This window comes from Dendrobates tinctorius, unplaced genomic scaffold (genome assembly GCF_039654945.1).
Source record: "Dendrobates tinctorius isolate UK_male_01 unplaced genomic scaffold, ASM3965494v1 ptg000189l, whole genome shotgun sequence".
Lineage (NCBI taxonomy): Eukaryota > Metazoa > Chordata > Amphibia > Anura > Dendrobatidae > Dendrobates > Dendrobates tinctorius.
The window spans coordinates 11,980,434-12,003,220 of NW_027361856.1; the positions used below are offsets into that span (position 1 = coordinate 11,980,434).

At 53.5% G+C, this 22,787-nt stretch overlaps 1 protein-coding gene across 7 annotated transcripts in view; it reads right to left on the reverse strand.

The window, feature by feature from the left end:
* Positions 1-1,900: 1,900 nt before the first annotated feature.
* Positions 1,901-22,787, reverse strand: part of RFX5 (regulatory factor X5) — a 35,107-nt gene continuing 14,220 nt past the window's right edge. For 2 of the 7 annotated variants that reach the window (XM_073552406.1, XM_073552407.1), the window contains exons 2-10: positions 5,573-5,707; positions 5,338-5,371; positions 5,185-5,267; positions 4,958-5,077; positions 4,760-4,876; positions 3,592-3,673; positions 3,308-3,506; positions 3,110-3,213; positions 1,901-2,953 (exon numbers count right to left, since the gene is read on the reverse strand). In XM_073552406.1, the coding sequence (XP_073408507.1) occupies positions 2,081-2,953; positions 3,110-3,213; positions 3,308-3,506; positions 3,592-3,673; positions 4,760-4,876; positions 4,958-5,077; positions 5,185-5,267; positions 5,338-5,371; positions 5,573-5,688 (1,728 nt within the window). In that variant the 5' untranslated portion in view covers positions 5,689-5,707 and the 3' untranslated portion in view covers positions 1,901-2,080. Of the gene's footprint in view, positions 2,954-3,109; positions 3,214-3,307; positions 3,507-3,591; positions 3,674-4,759; positions 4,877-4,957; positions 5,078-5,184; positions 5,268-5,337; positions 5,372-5,543; positions 5,708-7,732; positions 7,783-15,843; positions 15,930-15,951; positions 15,970-16,055; positions 16,187-22,787 lie in introns of those variants that run through there. The other 5 variants (XM_073552404.1, XM_073552409.1, XM_073552405.1 and 2 more) reach the window with 5 other exon arrangements.

Below are 22,787 nucleotides of genomic sequence, written 5' to 3' on the forward strand. Positions count from 1 at the left end.
AAAACTGAGTGATGGAGGCATCTGCACAGCGGCCATCACTGGTCTCACTGCAGGCCGTGTACATAAGGGCTCACAGAGGAACTGAGTGATGGAGAAATCTGCACCACGGTTATTGCTGGTCTCACTGCAGGACGTTTACATATGGGCCCATATAGAGGAACAGAGTGTTCCCCTGTGAGCTCTCTGCTCCCATTTCTGTGCCCTCCAGCTATATGCACTCCATTGATCTCTGGTTCCCAGCTTTGTGCCCCCCCTGTGATCTATGTGCCACCCAAGCTATATGCCCCACTGTGATTTCTGTGCCCCCGTGATCTCTGTGGCTCCCAGCTTTGTGCCCCCCTGTGATATTTGTGCTCCCATGTGACCGCTGCCCCCTCCAGCTCTGTGCCCCCCCCCCCCCCGTGAGCTATGTACCTCCGGCAATACCTGTCCCCCTAAGTGCTGTATATCCTCCTCCCCCAATGCTATATGTGCCCCCAAGTGATATGCATTTTCCTCAGTGCTGCATTTACCCCAGAAGTGCTGTATATCCTTCTACCTGTGATGTATATAGCCCCCAGTGATGTATGTGACCCCACCAATAATGTATATTCCCCCCCGTGACATATAAACTCCCAGTGCTGTCTGTGCTGCCTAGTGATGTATATAGCCACTCAGTAATGTCTATTCCCCCCAGCCTCCCCGGTGAAGAATATGTCCCAACATCTCCTGTGATGTCTATCCCCCCCCTTAACCCCTTCTGTAATTTTTATGACCCCAGTCTCCTGTGATGCATATATAGCATCCCAATGTTTCCTGTTATGTATAGACAGCAGTCCCGGTCTCCTATGTGATGTATAGACAGCAGTCTGTGTCTCTGATGTGACATATAGACAGCAGTCAGAGCGTCTACCATGTGATGCTTATACAGCAGTCCCATCATCTTCTATGTGATGTATATTCAGCTGTCTCAGTGTCTCCAATGTGATGTATATAATTTACAAAACTTACTATGACAAAAAGTTAGCTGCTCTCGTGGCCGACACTAACCTGGAAAAGCAGCTGTGAGAAGCAACATGATCAGTATCACAGCTGCACCAAAGGGAAGCCGCTCCAGCCGTCACATTAAGGGTGAGTTACCGTAATTGTTTGACTAAATATATCAGGGTAATTTTCAAGGTGATCATTTTTGTGTGGTCCCCGAATGATGGTAGAAATTTCCAAATGGCCCCCGGTTGGATAAAGGTTCCCCACCCCTGCAATAAGGGCTCACAGAGAGGAACCGAGTGATGTATGAATATGCACAGCAGCCATCACCGAGTGACGGAGGAATCTGCACTGCAGTTATAGCTTGTCCACTGCAGAACGTGTACATTATAGGGGCTTACATAGAGGAACCGAATGACAGAGGAATCTGCACCACGGTTATTGCTGGTGTCACTACAGGACGTGTACATGATAGGAGCTCACATAGAGGAACCGAGTGACGGAGGAATCTGCACTGCAGTTATAGCTGGTCCACTGCAGGACGTGTACATTATAGGGGCTTACATAGAGGAACCGAATGACAGAGGAATCTGCACCACGGTTATTGCTGGTGTCACTACAGGACGTGTACATGATAGGAGCTCACATAGAGGAACCGAGTGACGGAGGAATCTGCACCACGGCCATCAATGGTCTCACTGTAGATTCCTGAGCTTTTCCATCATACTCACACAGCAGACCTGCTGCATACATTTTGGTAGACCAGTCTGGTATGTGGGATTGTTTCTGCAAACCAATTCTGTATGTGTGATGGTAAAATAAGGAGATTCTGAATGCTCCTCCCTCAGTCACAGCATATAACCCTGTATTACCATGCTTTACACTGCAGCTCTCACCACTCCAGGGTGAGCAGTAAAATGAGCAGATGCCGAGATGGTTTATAAGAAATCTGATATTAGCCAATCTGTGGTTAGCACATGATATAGATGAGCGGACGTTGGTTGGGTGGTATATACAGTATACATGTATGTGATGACTGCGGAGGGTGACTGTATGGCTCTATTCCCAGTGACAGTTATGTGCAGCATGTGATACAGGGACGCCAGGCCGCACCTCATTTGGCCAGTCCTACGCTGGAAGTCTCATCTTGCTGCGGCTTTTGGCTATCGCCTGGACGTACTGTCCACTGAGCCAGGCTCTGCCGTCCGTCCTGGATGACACTGACCTGGTTAGGGACAGTCTCGGGGACCATCTTTGTGTCAGCCCCGACTGCAGCGTCCAAAACGTCCACAGTTCTGTGAGACACTGTCAGCTGGTTGTCAGTTCCAGTAATGGAGGTTCTGTCTTGTGCAAGTGGTCTGGGTACCACTGAAGCGTTGGACCCCCTTTCACTGTTCCTCCTCTGCCCGGAGGTGCTGCTTTCTGTGATGACCTTCTTTGGAGCCGTACTTACTTGTGAAGGTGATTTGACAGGAACACCCTGTGAGGCGTCCATCTTTCGTGGACGGCCCCGCTTTCTCTTGGACTGTCCTTCTTCTGCAGATGCGGCCATGCGTCTGGCTACTTTACTGTCGGCCATACTGCCCGCAAAGTCTTTGCTACCATTCTGGTTAGTTTTGCTGAGAGTGCGAGCTTCCAGATTACTCATATCGGGCAATATCATGCTGATGACCGGCGGGGCCACCGGTTGAGACACCAGGCCAGTCCCATTCATTCCAGTCACTGTAAGGGGCATCCCGTGGGTAAAGGGCAGGGGGGATACTTTTAATTGTCCGGGGATAATATTAGGTGCCAGGACGGGTGGGTTAAATCGGACAGGGGGGCTGGAGCTTAAATACTTCTCTTCTGTTGGAAGTCGAGGTAAGAGGACAGGGAGACGGGCCACCAAGGCATCAACCTGTGGGCTGTTGGCCAGCTTCTGAGGTTCTGCAGGCCGTTTCTTCACCTGTGACGGACTCACAGGATGGGCCATTGTGTTTTTTTTGTTCTGAAAAATAAAAAGAACATGGAAGAATAGGCACAAAATCAGCAGCAACGATAACTTGAGAAACTGATGTCCAGATGGGTAGCCAGAGCCAAATCCAACCATCCAGTGCAAGCAGCCAACCGGCTATAGCACAGCTGCAGGCAGACGGGAAGATACCTTAGTGGCGGCTTCTGCTCCACTGTCAGGAGACCCCGGCCTCTTACTTCCTGCAGCCTCTGGGAGCGGTTTCTGGACCTTCTGCCCACTGCTCTGGGAATTGTCTGCCCCAAAGACAAGATTTTTAGACATCTTGGTAATGGCATCTTTAAGCACAAAATCCAAACCAATTGGGGGTGTGGGAGGCAGTGTGATTACCTGAAAGAACCATAGACAGGACAAGCTCTGCGTTGGCGCTGCGGGGGTTAATTATGTGCTGCTGAATTAGAAACTGGGCAACCTCCACCACATTGTTGAAGGATCTCTTCAGGATCTTCTCGGCCCAGTTACAGATCAGGGCGCAGGAGGCGTTAATGACGTCATTGTTGTAGGACTGGACCAGATCGGTCAGCTCAGACTGTGGAGAAGCACACGTGGGTACACACATTATATACTGGTGACACAGGAGGAGAGGCTGGCGCATGTGGGGGAGGGCAGCTTACACTTTCTGTCATCTTCAGGTCCAGGCTGGGTAAGGGTGGCATGCTAACCATGCTCTTCCTCCGCAGGCCGCTGTAGCAATACGTTCACGTGGTTAAGGACACAGAGGCATGATCCTTCCCTGCCTCCATCCACACAGAGGCATGATCCTTCCCTGCCCCCCCACAGACGCATAATCCTTCCCTGCCCCTACCCACAGATGCATGATCTTTCCCTGCCCCCACCCACAGACGCATGATCCTTCTCTGCCCCAACCTTCAGACGCAAAATCCTTCCCTGCCCCCACCCACGCCTCAACCTTCACTGCTCCCACCCACAGACGCATGATCCTTCCCTGCCCCATCCACAGACGCATGATCCTTCCCTGCCCCCACCCATGCATGATTCTTCCCTGCCCCCACCCACAGATGCATGATCCTTCTCTGCCCTAAACTAGAGACGCATGATCCTTCCCTGCCCCAACCTACAGACACATGATCCTTCCCTGCTCCCACCCACACAGATGCATGATCCTTCTCTGCCTCAACCCACACACGATCCTTCCCTGCCCCAATCTACAGACGCATGATTCTTCCTTACCTCCACCCACACATGATCCTTCCCTGCCCCCACCCATACACGATCCTTCCCTGCCCCAATCTACACACGCATGATCCTTCCCTACCTCCACCCACACATGATCCTTCCCTGCCCCAACCTACAGATGCATGATCCTTCCCTGCCCCCACCCACAGGCATGATCCTTCTCTGCCATCACCCACACATGATCCTTCCCTTCCCCCACCTACAGAAGCATGATACTTATTTGCCCTCACCCAGACGCATGATCCTTCCCAGCCCCCACAAACACATGATCCCTTCCTGCCCCCACCACAGACGCATGATCCTTCTCTGCGCCCACCCACATAGATGCATGATCCTTCCCTGCCCCCACACACACATGACCCTTTCCTGCCCCCACCACAGACGCATGATCCTTCAATGCCCCCACCCACATAGACGCATGATCCTTCCCTGCCCCCACACACACATGACCCTTTCCTGCCCCCACCCACAGACGCATGATCCTTTTCTACCCCCACTCATATAGACGCATGATCCTTCCCTGCCCCCCCCACACACACACACAACCATCCTACATGCCATATAAAATCCCCAGTAGAAGGATATTTGGACTGTCCTCTTCCTCCCAGTCTCCTGGCCTTGATATTAGGGAATATCTCTCGAATGATCTTCCCAAAGTTGGCTACACTGAGGGGTCTCCCGCACAGGTTGTCACAGTAGCGTCTACACAAAAGGCACAACAAAGGTGTATGAGGTGGCAATGTCTGTGAACGAGGGTCTGGGGGCAGCTGGTGCCATACCCACTTGTAGGCATCATACACGTCCTGCTTGGGCAGGCAGGTGTCCGTGTGTTCCTCCAGGTGGTTGCGGATCCACGTGCAGGCATGCATATGTTCTGCTGTGGTCACAGAGCTCACATCCAGGCTGCGCAAACACAGAAAGGCCATTATCGACACTATCAGTACAAGCCACAAGTTGCAGTGCGACTACTGTTACCCCCACACCCTCTAGCCTGGGGTCCCAGCTGGTACCTTTTCTCTGGGCTGCTGGGTCCTGGCGGCAGCTGCAGGTACAGATAAAGCTTGTCATAATCCGTCAGCTTCTGAACGTCTCCCTGTATGAGAGAAGCATGGAGAGGGTCAGTCACTTCCCCCCAGAGACGAGGTGGCACAATGGCTACGTACCAGGATACTGTCCACTTTACTCTGAACCGATTTCCTGCAGAAAGAAAAGAAAGTGACAGTCAGCAGACGGCGAAAAACAGGCATTCACTATAACTAATTTGAGTGCCTATTCGTCATCCCACCAGCCTGTGGACCACTAAGTGGAGTTGGCCGCACTTAGCTTGCAGCTGTAGAATCAGCTCTGCTGGCTGGACACCCCAGCGCACCCTGTACTAGTCATGTAGGAGCTGCTCACGAGATGCGGTCGCGCAGTTTCTGCAGGAGATTGCTGGGCTCAGTCTCCTCTGGGGCTTCTCCAACTGTCAGTCCTCCCTTCTTCGAGAGGTTTTCAAACAGCACGTCCTCGGCCATTCCCTCCTGTGTGCAAGACCTATGGACACAGAGACAACAACCCTCATCATCTACAGACATGCTCATGTGCAGCAAATACCGCAGATCTTTTCATTTATGACATGGTCACAGAAACGTCTGCAACTAGTCTGCTGCTTGCGAGTCACCGAGACTCCCCACAGCCATGGACACCCCACAGTCACCAGAAAACATCACTGCCACCATGACACCCCACAGCCACCAGAAAACATCACAGCCACCATGACACCCCATAGGACACCTCACAGCCTCCCCGGAAACTCCCCACAGCCACGGATACCCCACAGTATCCGGGACACCCCACAGCCACGGATACCCCGCAGCCAACTGAAAACATCACAGCTCCAAGACACCCCACAGCCACAAGAAAACATCACAGCCACGGGATACCCCACAGCCACAGATACCCCACAGTACCCGGGACACTCCAGAGACGTGACACCCCACAGTCCCCAGGAAACCCCACAGCCTCTGGGACACCCCACAGCCACCAAGACACCCCACAACCACCAAGACACCCCCGGAATCACCCAACAGCCAAAGATATCCCACAGCCAACGGGACACCCCACAGCCACGGATACCCCACAGCCACCAAGACACCCTACAGCCAAAGGGACATCCCACAGCCACCAGGACTCCTCAAAGCCCCCCCGGAAACACCCAACAGCCAAGGACACCCCACAGCCAACGGGACACCCCACAGCCACGGATACCCCACAGCCAGCGGAAAATATCACAGCCACCAAGACACCCCACAGCCAACTGTACAACCCACAGCCACCAGAAAACACATCACAACCACCACGACACCGCACAGCAAACAAGACACCCCACAGCCACCAGAAAACATCACAGCCATCACGACACCCTCGGGACATCCCACAGCCACCGGGACACCTGACAGCCCCCCGGAAACACCCAACTGCCAAGGATACTCCACAGCCAAAAGAAAACATCACAGCCACCACGACATCCACGGGACATCCCACAGGCCCCCGGAAACACCCAATGGCCAAGGATAACCCACAGCTAACAGGACACCCCCACAGCCACTGGAAAACATCACAGCCACCACGACACCCCGCAGCAAACTGGACACCTCACAGCACTCCGGCAACACCCACAGTCATAGTACCTCAGACACCTCACAGCCACGGATACCCCACAGCCAACAGAAAACATCACAGCCACCACGACACCCACGGGACATCCCACAGCTCCCTGGAAACACCCAACAGCCCAGGATATCCCACAGCCACAGATACCCCACAGCCACCCGGAAAACATCACAGCCACCACGACACCCCTCAGCAAACGGGACACCTCACAGCCCTTCGGAAACACCCACATCCATGGATACCTCACAGCCAACGGGACACCCCACAGCCATTGGAAAACATCACAGCCATCACAACACCCTGCAGCAAACGGGACACCTCACAGCCCTCCGGAAACACCCCACAGCAGTGGATACCCCACAGTACCCGGGACACCTTACAGCCACCAGAAAACATCACAGCCACCATGACATCCACGGGACATCCCACAGCCCCCCGGAAACATCCAACTGCCAAGGATACTCCACATCCAACGGGACACCCCATAGCCACGGATACCCCACAGCCAAGGGGACACCCCACAGCCACCGGAAAACATCACAGCCACCACGACTCCCCACAGCAAACAAGACACCTCACAGCCCTCTGGAATCACCCCACAGCAATGGATACCCCACAGCCACAGACATCCCCACAGCCAACGGGAAACCCCATAGCCACTGTAAAATATCACAGCCAACGGGAAAACAGACAGCGAACGGGAAAACATACAGCCACCATCACAACCTGCACCTTCACCGGGACACCCCACAGCCATCAAGATACCTTACAGTCACTGGGAGACCCCACAGCCACCATCAAAATGTGCACCTTCACCAGGACACCCCACAGTCACCGGGATACCCGCTTCTTGCATATATTCTCCCCTCAGCCCCCGATGTGGAGAGGATGGGAATGGAATATAACCTTGGACCATGACTTGAAGGGTCTATTCCTCTCATAGCCCAGGAGTGAAGGATCTATTCCTCTCTCATCCACCCAGTTTGAGAGCTATTATCACTTCAGCCAACGGTGTGCGGTTGTGTTCTCTCATTGGCCTTGGTCCCCAGTGTGTATGTGGGGGGCTATTCTCCACTCGGCTCCCGGTGTAAGGGACTCTAGTCTCACCTCGGTCCCCGATGGGGGGTCAATTCTCCCCTCGGACCCCTCACTGTGGGTGTTTGTTCTCAGTTCGGTTCCCTAGTGTGGGGGTAAATTTGTTCTCCTCTCAGCCCTGGGTGTGGGGTGACTATTCTCTCAGACCCCGATATATGTGTCTATTCTCTTGGTGGCCCCAGGTGCGTGGTGGGTCTTATTTTCCCATCGGTCCCTAGTGTGGGGATTTTATTCTATACTCGGCCCCCGGTGTTTGGGTCTGTCAGGAAAATATGAGTTATTTCCTAATACCCTAGGTACACATCCAGGGCTGCCTGCTGCCATCCTCCGATTGGTTTGTGAAAGACCCAGCTCATAAGCGATTCCACCAAGCTCATAAGCGATTCCCCTCTCAACCGCAGCCCCCTGTGTCTGCCTCTGTTAAATTCTATCCACTCCCCCCTCCCGTCAGCTGATGGTCACTTTTATTACTCTGGCCAGTTAAGTGTGATTTTATTTAGTTTCACTCCAAAACTTTCTTTGTCTATTCCAGGTCGAATTTAATAACTCCCGTTAAACCTAGAATCAGGATAATTAAGGTTATGCATGGTAACGTTTTGTGGCTGATACGGCCATCAGAATCCTGGTAAATAGTTTCTGCCCCTCCAGTAACCCACAGACATGTCATATTTGGTCTGGGGGTCTATTCTCCCCTCAGTCCCTGGTGAGGGGGTCTATTCTCCCCTCGGCCCCCTGGTGAGGGGGTCTATTCTCCCCTCGGCCCCCTGGTGAGGGGTCTATTCTCCCCTCGGCCCCCTGGTGAGGGGTCTATTCTCCCCTCGGCCCCCCGGTGAGTGGGTCTATTCTCCCCTCGGCCCCCGGTGAGGGGGTCTATTCTCCCCTCGGCCCCCGGTGAGGGAGGTCTATTCTCCCCTCGATGTGTGTTTCGGGGTCTATTCTCTCCTTGGTCCCGTTGTTGGGGGGAGTCTATGCTCCCCTCGGTCCCCAGTGTGGGGGATCTACCCTCCACTCGGCCCCCGATGTGTGTATGTGGGTGTCTATTCTCCCCTCAGCCTCTGATGTGGGGGTCTATTCGCCCCTCAGCCCCCAGGTGAGGGGGCTCTATTCTCACCTTGGCCCCCGGTCGGGAACGGGGTTTATTCTCCCCTTGGTCCCCCATGTGGTAGTCTATTCTCTTGGTGAGGGTGGTCTATTCTCCCCTAGGCCCATGGTGTGGGGGTCTATTCTCTCTTTGGCACCTGGTGTGGGGGGGTCTATTCTCCCATAGGTCCTCGGTGAGGGGGGTCAATTCTCCCTCCGGCACCTGGTGTGGGGGGTCTATTCTCCCCTCGGTCCCTAGTTGGGGGGGGGGTTATTCTCTTCTCGGCCCACAGTAAGGTTGGTCTATTCTTCCTTCGGCCCCTGGTGTGATGGTCTATTCTTCCCTTGGTCCCTAATGTGGAGTCTATTCTCCCATCGATCCCCGGTGAGGGGTATCTATCTTCCCCTCAGTTCCTGATAAAGGGGGTCTATTCTCCCCTCGGTTCCAAGTGTGGGGGGTGTATTCTTCCCTTGGTCCCCAGTGCGGGGGTCTATTCTCCCCTCGATCCCCAGTGTGGGAGCTTTTCTAATTTCGGCATCTGGTGTGGAGGGATCGACTCTCCCCTCATCACCTTGGGGGGTTCTATTCTCCCTAGGCCCCCGATATGTGGAGGTCTATTCTTCCCTCTGCCCCAGGTGTGAGTGTGTGGGTCTTTTCTCCCCTCGGTCCTTGGTGTGTGTGTGGGTCTATTCTCCCCTCGGACCCTGGTTTGTGGGGAGGTCTTTTCTCCCCTCGGCCCCCGGTGAGGGGAGGGTCTATTCTCCCCTTGGTTCTAGCTGAGGGGGTTCTCTTCTTCCCTGAGCCCCTGGTGTGGGGGCATCTATTCTCACCTCGGCAAGGGGGTCTATTCTACCCTCGGCCCCTGGTAAGGGGGGGGGTTTATTCTCCCCCCAGCCCCTGGTGTGTGGGGGGGTCTATTCTCCCCTTCGGTCCCCATTGAGGAGGGAATCTATTATCCCCTCAGCCCCTGGGGTAGAGGGGTCTATTTTCCCCCTCGGTCCCTGGTGAGTCTATTCTCCAACCAGTCCCTGGTGAGGAGGGTATATTCTCCCCTCGGCCCCTGGTGTGTGTGGGTCTATTCTTCACTTGGTCCCCGGTGAGCTGGAGGTCTATTCTCCCCAAGCTCCTGGTGTTGGGGTCTATTCTCCCTTTGGACCCCGTTGGGGGAGGGTCTATTCTCCCCTCGGTCCCAGGTGAGGTGGGGTCTATTCTCCCATCGGCCCCTGAGGTAGAGGGGTTTATTCTCCCCTTGGTCCCAGGTGAGAATGATCTATTCTCCCCTCAGCCCCTGGTGTGTGTGTGTGTGTGGAGGGGTCTATTCTCCCCTCTGTCCCTGGTGTGGATAGATCTATTATCCTCTCTGTCCAAGATGAAGGGGGGACAATAGTCCCCTCAGGTCCTGGTGGTGGTGGGGGAGTCTATTCTCCCCTTGGTCCCTGGTGTGTATGGGGGGTCTATTCTCTCCCTTTGTCCCTGGTGTGAGGGGGATCTATTCTTCCCTCAGACTCCGAAGAGGGAGGTCTATTCTCCCGTTGGCCCCTGGTGTTGTGGGATCTATTCTCCCGTTGGCCCCTGGTGTGGGGAGTCTATTCTCCAGTCGGGTCCTGGTGTGCGGGGTTTATTCTTCTCTCGGTCCCTGTTGAGGTGGGGGTCTATTCTCTCTTTGGCCCCTGGTGTGGAAGAGTATATTCTCCCCTTGCTGGGGGGGTCTTTTCTCCCCTCGGTCCCCGCTGAGGGGGGGATTTATTCTCCCCTTTGTACCCGGTGAGGCTTCCCTCGGTCCCCGGTGAGGGGGGTCTATTCTCCCCTCGGTCCCCGGTGAAGGGGTCTATTCTCCCCTCGGTCCACGGTGAGAGGGGTTTATTCTCCCTTAGGCCCTTGGTGTGGGGGGTCTATTTTCCCCTCGGTCCCTGGTGGGGGAGCCTATTTTCCCCTCAGTTCCCGGTGAGGGGGGGTTTCTTCCCTCAGTCTCCGGTTGAGGGGAGTCTATTCTCCCCTCGGTCCCTGGTGTGTGTGTGGGGGGTCTATTCTTCCCTCGATACCTGGTTTGGGGGTTTATTCTCCCCCCTCAGCATTTGTAGTGTGGGGGGATCTATTTTCCATTCGGCCCCTGGTGTGGTTTATTCTCCCCTCGGCCCCTGGTGTGAGGGGGGACTATTCTTCCCTCGGTCCCCTGTGAAAGGGTCTATTCTCACCTCGGCCCCTTGTGCAGGGGTCTAATCTCCTATCAGTCCCCGGTAATGCGAGTCTATTCTCCCCTCGCCCCCTGGTGTGGGAAGTCTAATCTCCAGTTGGGCCCAGGTGTGGGTTTATTCTTCCCTTGGTCCCTGTTGAGGGGTGAGCTACTCTCCCCTCGGCCCCTGGTGTGGAAGAGTATATTCTCCCCTTGCTCCTCGGTGATGGGGGGGGGGTCTTTATTCCCATCGGCTCCCGTTGAAAGGAGGGGTCTATTCTTTCCTCGGTCCCTGGTTAGGGAGGGGGTCTATTCTCCCCTCGGCTTTGGTGTGGGGCATCTATTCTCCCCTCTGTCCCTAGTGTGTGTGTGTGGGGGGTCTATTCTCCCCTCGGCCCCTGGTGTGGTGATTCTATTCTCCCTTCGGCCTCCGGTGAGGGAGTCTATTCTCTCTGCCCCCACTGTGGGAGTCTATTCTCACTTTGACCCCGGTGTGGGGGGTCTATCCTCCCCTCGGTCCCAAGTGAGGGGGGGTCTATTCTCCTCTTGGCTCTCAGTGTGGGGTCTATTCTCCTCTGTCCTGGTGAGAGGGGGTTTATCCTCCCCTGAGTCCCCGGTGTGGGGGGTCTATTCTCCCCGCGGCCCCCAGTGAGGGTGGATTATTCTCCGCTCAGCCCCTGGTGTGGGTGGTCTATTATCCACTCGGCCCCCGATGTTGGTGGTTTATACTCCGCTCGGCCCCCGATGTGGGTGGTCTGTTCTCTGCTAGGTCCCCGATGTGGGTGGTCTATTCTCCCCTCAGCCCAATGTGTGGGGGTCTATTCTCCCCTCAGCCCAAGGTGTGGGGGTCTATTCTCCCTTCGGCCCCAGGTAGGAGATCTATTTTTTCTTCGGTTCCCTGTGAGGGGGGGGGGGTCTATCCTCCCTTCAGTCCCCGGTGAGTGGGTCTATTCTCCCCTCGGCCAATGGTGTAGGGGGCCTATTTTCACCTCGACCTCGGGTGTGGGGGTGTCTATTCTCCCCTCGGTCACCAGTGTCGGGAATCTATCCTCCACTCGGCCCCCGACATGTGTGTGTAGGTGTTTAGGGGTCTATTCTCCCCTCAGCCCCTGGTGAGGGGACATCTATCCTACCTTTGGTCCCCGGTGAGGGGGACTATTCTACCCTTGGCCCCCTGTAAGGGGGAGGTCCATTTTTTGCTCGGTCCCCTGTGAGGGAGTGGTTTATCCTCCCTTCAGTCCCCAGTGAGTGGGTCTATGCTCCCCCCGGCCCCAGGTGTAGGGGGTCTATTTTCCCCTCGACCCCTAGTGTGGGGGTGTCTATTCTCTCCTAGGTCCCTGGTGTCGGGGAACTATCCTCCACTTGTCCCCAAATGTGTGTAGGTGTTTGGGGGGTATATTCTCCCCTCAGCCCCTGGTGTGGCGGGCATCTATTCTACCTTTGGTCCCCGGTGAGGGAGTCTATTCTCCCCTTAATCCCCCAGTGTGGGGAGTCTATTCTCCCCTCGGTCCCTGGTGTGTGTGGGGGGTCTATTCTCCTCTAGGTCCCCGGTGTGGGGGGGGTCTATTCTCCCCTTAGGCTGTTTTCACACACAGCGTTTTTTTTAGCGGTTTTGCTAATAAAACCGCTAAAAATAAGCTTCCCATTAATTTCTATGCATTTTGCACTTTTTGTGCATATTGATGCGTTTTTTACCCCGAAAAAAATGCATCGCGGTAAAAAACGCAGCATGCTCATTAATTTCGCGGATTTTTCCGTTTCTGGCTAGTTCAATGCGTTTTGAAAACGCGCCGGGAAAAACGCATCAAAACTGCACAAAAAACGAGCAGAAACCGCGAAGACAAAAAAGGCACGGTTTCTGGGAAGGGAGTCAGGTTTTTGAGCAGAAATTTTCTGCTACGTGTGCACTTAGCCTTAATCCCCGATGTGGGGAGTCTATTCTCCCTTCGGTCCCTGGTGTGTGGGGGGGTCTATTCTCTTCTAGGTCCCCGATGTGTGTGGGGGGTCTATTCTCCTCTAGGTCCCTGGTGTGGGGTCTATTCTCCCCTCGGTCCCTGGTGTGTGTGGGGGGTCTATTCTCTTCTAGGTCCCCGGTGTGGGGGGGTCTATTCTCCCCTTAATCCCCGATGTGGGGAGTCTATTCTCGCTTTGGTCCCTGGTGTGTGGGGGGTCTATTCTCCTCTAGGTCCCCGGTGTGGGGGGTCTATTCTCCCCTTAATCCCCGATGTGGGGAGTCTATTCTCCCTTCGGTCCCTGGTGTGTGGGGGGGGTCTATTCTCTTCTAGGTCCCCGATGTGTGTGGGGGGGTCTATTCTCCTCTAGGTCCCTGGTGTGGGGTCTATTCTCCCCTCGGTCCCTGGTGTGTGTGGGGGGTCTATTCTCTTCTAGGTCCCCGGTGTGGGGGGTCTATTCTCCTCTAGGTCCCCGGTGTGGGGGGTCTATTCTCGCTTTGGTCCCTGGTGTGTGGGGGGTCTATTCTCCTCTAGGTCCCCGGTGTGGGGGGTCTATTCTCCCCTTAATCCCCGATGTGGGGAGTCTATTCTCCCCTCGGTTTCTGTTGTGTGTGGGGGGGTCTATTCTACTCTAAGTCCCCGATGTGTGTGGGGGGTCTATTCTCCTCTAGGTCCCTGATGTGGGGAGTCTATTCTCTTCTAGGTCCCCGATGTGTGTGTGGGGAGTCTATTCTCTTCTAGGTCCCCGATGTGTGGGGGGCTCTATTCTCCTCTAGGTCCCTGATGTGGGGAGTCTATTCTCTTCTAGGTCCCCGATGTGTGTGTGGGGAGTCTATTCTCTTCTAGGTCCCCGATGTGTGGGGGGGTCTATTCTCCTCTAGGTCCCTGATGTGGGGAGTCTATTCTCCCCTCGGTCCCCGGTGTGGGGGGTCTATTCTCCCCTCGGTCCCTGGTGTGTGTGGGGGGTCTATTCTCTTCTAGGTCCCCGGTGTGGGGGGGTCTATTCTCCCCTTAATCCCCGATGTGGGGAGTCTATTCTCGCTTTGGTCCCTGGTGTGTGGGGGGTCTATTCTCCTCTAGGTCCCCGGTGTGGGGGGTCTATTCTCCCCTTAATCCCCGATGTGGGGAGTCTATTCTCGCTTCGGTCCCTGGTGTGTGGGGGGTCTATTCTCTTCTAGGTCCCCCAATGTGTGTGGGGGCTCTATTCTCCTCTAGGTCCCCGGTGTGGGGGGGTCTATTCTCCCCTTAATCCCCGATGTGGGGAGTCTATTCTCGCTTTGGTCCCTGGTGTGTGGGGGGTCTATTCTCCTCTAGGTCCCCGGTGTGGGGGGTCTATTCTCCCCTTAATCCCCGATGTGGGGAGTCTATTCTCGCTTCGGTCCCTGGTGTGTGGGGGTCTATTCTCTTCTAGGTCCCCCAATGTGTGTGGGGGCTCTATTCTCCTCTAGGTCCCCGGTGTGGGGGGGTCTATTCTCCCCTTAATCCCCGATGTGGGGAGTCTATTCTCGCTTTGGTCCCTGGTGTGTGGGGGGTCTATTCTCCTCTAGGTCCCCGGTGTGGGGGGTCTATTCTCCCCTTAATCCCCGATGTGGGGAGTCTATTCTCGCTTCGGTCCCTGGTGTGTGGGGGGTCTATTCTCTTCTAGGTCCCCCAATGTGTGTGGGGGCTCTATTCTCCTCTAGGTCCCCGGTGTGGGGGGGTCTATTCTCCCCTTAATCCCCGATGTGGGGAGTCTATTCTCCCCTCGGTTTCTGGTGTGTGTGGGGGGGTCTATTCTACTCTAAGTCCCCGATGTGTGTGGGGGGTCTATTCTCCTCTAGGTCCCTGATGTGGGGAGTCTATTCTCTTCTAGGTCCCCGATGTGTGTGTGGGGAGTCCATTCTCTTCTAGGTCCCCGATGTGTGGGGGGCTCTATTCTCCTCTAGGTCCCTGATGTGGGGAGTCTATTCTCTTCTAGGTCCCCGATGTGTGTGTGGGGAGTCTATTCTCTTCTAGGTCCCCGATGTGTGGGGGGGTCTATTCTCCTCTAGGTCCCTGATGTGGGGAGTCTATTCTCCCCTCGGTCCCCGGTGTGGGGGGTCTATTCTCCTCTAGGTCCCCGGTGTGGGGGGTCTATTCTCCTCTAGGTCCCCGGTGTGGGGGGCTCTATTCTCCTCTAGGTCCCTGATGTGGGGAGTCTATTCTCTTCTAGGTCCCCGATGTGTGTGTGGGGAGTCTATTCTCTTCTAGGTCCCCGATGTGTGGGGGGGGTCTATTCTCCTCTAGGTCCCTGATGTGGGGAGTCTATTCTCCCCTCGGTCCCCGGTGTGGGGGGTCTATTCTCCTCTAGGTCCCCGGTGTGGGGGGTCTATTCTCCTCTAGGTCCCCGGTGTGGGGGGTCTATTCTCCTCTAGGTCCCCGGTGTGGGGGGGTCTATTCTCCCCTTAATCCCCGATGTGGGGAGTCTATTCTCTCTTCGGTCCCTGGTGTGTGGGGGGTCTATTCTCCTCTAGGTCCCCGTTGTGGGGGGGGGGGGGTCTATTCTCCCCTCGGCCCTCCGGTGAGTGGGTGTCTGTTCATCCGTCGTCCCCCCATATGGGTGCTTTACTCCCAGTATCTGACCCTCTAGGCTTTGGGCGGGGTAATCTTGCAAGATGACCTCATCCTCAGCTATTTCTCCCACGTGCCCACTAGTGACAACCGCCTATCGCGATATGATAGCTTGAGCTGGTGACACCTGCAGAATGAAGGACTTGGGAGTATCGCTCGCCCGTGTGAGATAGCTGTGGAGTCCGGGACACAGTGACCCCACGGACGGAGAAGAAAATCACGGGAATCAACCTACCGCCGCAACGGGAGCCTCCGCCGAATCTTTTTTCTGATTGGCTGACGCCACCGCCTCTCTTCTCCCGGGATAAAAATACTATTGGCTCCAGTAACAAAACTCACCAGGAAACTAAAAAGCCGAGCGTTTTCATTGGATGACTCTCCGACTTCTGCTTAGTAACAGTAATTTGATTGGGGAAACTGTTAGGCGCGCAAAAAGGGTGTCTGACTTGTGTCACAACATTCAAGGCTAGTTGAGGAGTGTGATAGAGTAACGAAACCACGCCCCCGAGAAAGGCGTGATCTCATGGAAATGACTAACCAATGAGAAACGTTAAGTGCCCAAGGCCTGCTGGTACTTGTAGTACCTGCGCATTTCCAGCAGCTGTAACGTCACTTTTTGTGCTGCCGCTTGCGGCGGAAAAGAGAGCACGTCAAAGGCTCTGACAGAGTAGTGTATCTAAAGGGGGCGCTGTGGTCACATGGCGTGTTATCCTCTCTAGGGGGTGCTGTGGTCACATGCGTTATCCTCTATAGGAGGCACTGTGGTCACATGGAGTGTTATCCTCTGTAGGGATACAGGAAAGATGTATATCTTTGTACCGTGTTAGCCAGTGGATAGAAAAATATTCAGGATTGAGAGTCCTCCGTAGTTGATACCTTTTAATGGCTAACTGAAAAGATGGTAATTACCATCTTTTCAGTTAGCCATTAAAAGGTATCAACTACGGAGGACTCTCAATCCTGAATATTATCCACTATAGGGGGCGCTGTGGTCACATGGAGTGTTATCCTCTATAGGGGGCGCTGTGGTCACATGGAGTGTTATCCTCTATAGGGGGCGCTGTGGTCACATGGAGTGTTATCCTCTATAGGAGGCACTGTGGTCACATGGAGTGTTATCCTCTATAGGGGGTGCTGTGGTCACATGCGTTATCCTCTATAGGGGGCGCTGTGGTCACATGGAGTGTTATCCTCTATAGGGGGTGCTGTGGTCACATGGTGTGTTATCCTCTATGGGGGCGCTGTGGTCACATGGAGTGTTATCCTCTATAGGGGGCGCTGTGGTCACATGGAGTGTTATCCTCTATAGGAGGCACTGTGGTCACATGGAGTGTTATCCTCTATAGGGGGCGCTGTGGTCACATGGAGTGTTATCCTCTATAGGGGGTGCTGTGGTCACATGCGTTATCCTCTATAGAGGGTGCTGTGGTCATATGGGGCGTTATCTATAGGTGGCGCTGTGGTCACATGGAGTGTTATCCTCTATAGGGGGTGCTGTGGTCACATGCGTTATCCTCTATAGAGGGTGCTGTGGTCATATGGGGCGTTATCTATAGGTGGCGCTGTGGTCACATGGAGTGTTATCCTCTATAGGGGTGCTGTGGTCACATGCGTTATCCTCTATAGAGGGTGCTGTGGTCATATGGGGCGTTATCTATAGGTGGCGCTGTGATCACATGGGGTTTATCCTCTATAGAGGGCACTGTAGTCACATGGGGTGTTATCTATAGCAGGGTTCCCCAACTGCAGTCCTCAAGGCTCACCAACAGATCATGGTTTCACGATTTCCTTCGTATTGCACAAGTGAAGCAATTATCACCTGAGCAATACTAAGGAAATCCTGAAACCATGATCTGTTGGTGGGCCTTGAGGACTGCAGTTGGGGAACCCTGCTCTATTGAGGGCACTGTGGTCACATGGAGTGTTATCTATAGAGGGCGCTGTGGTCACAAGGAGAGTTATCCGCTATAGAGGGCACTGTGGTCATAAGCGTTATCTATAGGGGGAGCTGTGGTCACATGGGGAGGTTATCCTCTATAGGGGTGTTGTGGTCACAAGCATTATCCTCTATAGGGACCCTGTGGTCACATGGGGGGGTATTCATCATCTTTCCCCCATCTCACTCCACCAGACCTATCCATCAATGTCAATGGCTGCTCTCTATCCCCAGTCCCGCACGCTCAGTGCCTTGGGGTGATCCTCGACTCTGCGCTCTCTTTCAAACCACATATCCAAGCCCTTGCCTCCTCCTGCTGCCTCAGTCTCAAAAATATTTCCCGGATCCGCTCATTCCTCAACCACGAAACCACAAAAACACTAGTGCATGCTCTTACCATCTTCCGCCTCTACTACTGCCACCTCCTACTCTCTGGCCTCCCCTCTAGCACTCTGGCACCACTCCAGTCTATCCTACACTCTGCTGCCCGACTAATCCACCTGTCTCCCTGCTATTCCCCAGCCTCCCCCCTATGCCAGGCCCTTCACTGGCTTCCCATTGCCCAGAGGCTCCAATTCAAAACCCTAACCATGACATACAAAGCCATCCACAACCTGTCTCCTCCATACATCTGTGACATGGTCTCCAGGTACCTACCCGCACGCAACCTTCGATCATCTTAAGATCTCCTTCTCTACTCCCCCCTTATCTCTTCTTCCCACAACCGCATACAAGACTTCAACTGTGCTTCCCCGATACTCTGGAACTCTCTGCCGCAACACATCAGACTCTCATCATCAACGGAAACCTTCAAGAAGAACCTGAAGACCCACCTGTTCCGACAAGCCTACAGCCTGCAATGATCCTCGGTCTACTGAACCACCGTGCGACCTGCTCTACCCTCTCCTACTGTATCCTCACCCATCCCTGTAGACTATGAGCCCTCGCGGGCAGGGTCCCCTCTCCTTATATACTTGTGTGTCCCTTGTCTTACACATGTTTATTATACTTGTCTATATTTCCCCTTTTCACATGTAAAGCGCCATGGAATAAATGGCACTATATAAATGCATAATAATAATAGAGGGTGCTGTGGTCACATGGAGAGTTATCCGCTATAGAGGGCGCTGTGGTCACATGGAGAGTTATCCTCTATAGAGGGCACTGTGGTCACATGGAGCATTATCCTCTATAGAGGGCGCTGTGGTCACATAGGGCGTTATCTTCTGCAGGGGGCACTGTGGTCACATGGGGGATTATCCTTTATAGAGGGTGCTGTGGTCATATGGGGCGTTATCCTCTATAGGAGGCACTGTGGTCACATGGGGGGGTTATCCTCTATAGGTGGCACTGTGGTCACATGGGGGGGTTATCCTCTATAGAGGCACTGTGGTATCCTCTATAGCGGGCGCTGCGATCATATAGGGCGTTATCCTCTATAGAGGGTGCTGTGTTCACATGGAGCATTATCCTCTATAGGGGCGCTCTGGTCATGTAAGGAGGTCAAGACCTAGCCTTGTAGATATTATCACTGTTCACTTGTAAATGTTAGAATGTACTGTATGTACTTACTGTATGTGTGCATTATATGTAAGCTGTGTATATGTGTTTACTGCCATATTGTGTTATATACAGTGGCGGATCTTAATAGGGGTGGATGGGGTGGTTGCCCCGGGCCCAAGGTTTTTTGGGGGCCCAGGGGCCAATCCGGAGCCGCCGCCGCAGCGCAATTTTGGCTTCCCCCAATAGTCGCGTGTCGCGGCAATTGTCGGCGGCTGCGCTGCGCTGAATGGCTGGCACAGTCACCTGATCCTCCTCCCCTGTCTCCGCAGCATCCGCGCTCATTCCGGCCAGCAACTGGCATCATGTGGCTGCATCAGAGTGACGCTGGCCACTCACACTCTGGCAGCGGCTCCTCTGTTCCCTCCCCTTCGTTGGTGTCCATAGATACAGCGGGGCCCGGCAACTGACAGCCCAGCCGTCGCCGTGTATCACAGGAGTAAGAAGAACTCTCTGGTGCCTGGTGGACAGTGTTGCAGCAGCAGCAGCAGCACTGCCTGTTCCTCACCTCTCCGAACTTGGGGGTAAGTCGCAGCAGGGTGGGGCGGAGGTATGTCATGACTGACTCATGTGGATGTGGGGAAAAACACTCTTTGTTATACATGTATTTTAGCCCTATGTTGATTGCTCATTAAATATTATAAACTGAATGTACATTTCCTGCCTATTGATGATTACCCTCTAAGAGTACACCGCATAACATCTGGGCCTCCGTCCTTGATCGCCGGCACACGTGTTTTAGCCCTTAGTTGCCTACCACATCTTTCTCTCACCTACTTTATGTGGATGTGGGCGGCATGGGGGGGGGGGCCTTGGTCAAGAGGGGTGCCGGGTGCCCAGACTTTAGGAACAGCCTCGGACCAGTGAGCAGTGCACTGCACGCATTATGTAACGTAACCCATTCAGGTCCTCACATCACGTCCCCTATGGCCAGGTTCACGTTGGGCGATTTTGTGCGTATTGGCCGTAGGCCTACAGCTTATGTGCAACGTCTTTTTAGGCCATGTCCACACGTGGCGGAATGGTGGCGGGTTTTCCGTACGGACCCACAGCAAACCAAGTGCTGCGGTCCGTACGGCTGTCAATTCCCGCACGGGGACCGCAGCGCTCAGCTAGCTGTATTTATGCATGATGGTTTCAAACTGCACAGGTGAGAGATCCTTTTCAAAACTTAAACGAATTAAAAATGAGTTGAGGAGTCAAATGGGACAAGACAGACTCAATCATCTCTCTTTAATGAGCATTGAACAAGAGCTTTTGAAGAGTCTAGACCTCTCAGAAATCATCAACGACTTTAGCACCAAAAAATCTCGCCGAAAAAGTCTGTGAGCAGTTTATGATCTTCAGTGTCAAAAAAAATCTAAGTTTCTAGTCCATTAAGAAATTGTTGCCTGTGCTCATTGCACTTTTCCTGTTAGGCTACCACCCACACAGATATACATCTGTATAGAGAAATAATTATGTTGAATTATTGTTTAATATTATGTTTACATGTTCTTATTTGCACTTACATGGGGTACAGTGAATGTAGCCTTATGTTTACCTTGTATGAAGAAATACAGGCCAGTATATACCACATTATATATTTTGACTGTTGATTTTGAGGAATATTTAATATTATTTATATTGTTTGACCATACAATACAATTTCTTGTGAGAAAAAAGTAATTTTTCTTTGTCTTTATGGTCTAATAAATGTTACAATTTGTATACCTAAAAATCAGCATATGCAGTGTTTTTGTGAGAAGAGCCACAAAATTTTGACAGAAAATGTTTTCCTGGGAAGGGGGGTACTGGGGCCCAGGTTTTATGAACAGCCCCGGGCCCATGGTCCACTTTATCCGCCACTGGTTTTATATATATATATATATATATATATATATATATATATATATATAGATATATATAGATATATATGTAGAGACAGTGCAGTTGACACAAGATGGGGGCACTAATCACATTCATGGTAGAGTACACTCATATTAGGACATAGTTCTAGGACACTATAGCGTTAATTAGGGGAGTGTGAACTGGGAATTAGCTGAGATTTCATGTTTTGAGTCAGTTCAGTCAGGGGAAGCCTCTGGTACTAGTGGGAAGGCAGAGATCCTGACAAGCCTCGCTGGCGCACACAGGGTGTGAAGCAGAGTCCCTCAGCCATCCTTAGTAGAGGAGGAGAGTGTGGTGCCTACAGCAACAGCTAGTGGGAGAGCCACTGAAGAGACGTCAGCCTTAGACTGGGAGCTGATGAGATAGAGAAGCCAGTGGATGAGTCACTGTGGAAGAAGTCAGTCTGGATGTGGGAGCTCTTTAGACAGGGAGGTCAGTGGAAGAGTCCCTGTGGAGATGACAGCCAGAGTGTGGGAGCTGATCAAGTAGTCAAGTGGGCCACCAGCGAGTGCACGGACAGGACAACCAAAAGGGGGTGGATGGCCTAGTAGACGAGTATCTTCGTGGGCTGTTGTCGGTCACAGGAAGGGAGGTCGAAGTGCCGTTTTCACTGGGCTCCTCGTTCCGTTGTCATTTTGTGGTCCACTCTGGTGTAGCTGAAGAAGCTAGTGCTGCTGTTGAAGATGTATTGCTGGTACCGTGTTGAGAGTCCTAAAGGCATATTGGATGTGCTGTGTCCTGAAGAAAATAAAGTTGAACTGTTTAAGTTTATTCCAGCCTCTGACTCCAGTCCTTTGAACACCAGGAGGAGTGAGCTACGTACCAGGAATGAAGCAGACTCCTGCACAGTGAGTATTGGAGCGGCTGATGGGGCTACCCCCCGGCTACCGTATTTTTACAAGTGGCATAGTCGGCAGGATCTCGCTGCCCCATATGGCGGTGAGACCGCAGTGGAGATGAAGTACTTGGGAAGAGTTAAATTGAATGCAGTGACACCGTAATGTACAGACTGAAGAATGTGACAAAAGATACTACAAATTGGACATGGCTAAAGTACCGGATTTGACTGATGCAGAACTGGGAAGTGACCTTGTGGACCCCAAAGATGGCGACTGCTAAGATGGAGAACTGTGGCACCAAAATGGACTGTCCCTGTCAACAAGGTGCACTTCGTGGGCGTGACAGCGTCTGATGGCGCCATATGTGAGCTGTCAGCAATGTTGGGTCCACCCCTGGAAGGAGTGGTATATGTAGACGGACATACGCCCTTTCCCTCCTAATGCCCCAAAATGGGTGGAGAGGCCAGCGATGGCCCCACCCTGGCAGAAGAAAATCTCTCACTTGTGACAAAGGAACCTAGGAGGCCGCCGGGATTTGGATCTCAACGTCAGGAGCCAGAGCATCTGTCCCCTTCGCAGGCGTCAGTGACTGCGCCAGCGAGGCCTTGACTAAGGAGACAGGCCATGCTGGAACCAATGTGCCCGGAAGCTGTTCCCGTCAGACCGCTGGAGATGGAATGCAAATGCACCCTGGAAATAAGTACCGGCAGTGACCACAAGCTGACGGAGCTAACTCGACCGGAGGAGGATGCCGCTGCCATGACCGAGAGTGCTGCGGACATCCGTGAAGAGGAGGAAGTAGAGCCGGAAGAAACCCCGGCCTCCCACATGCACCAATACCTGGAG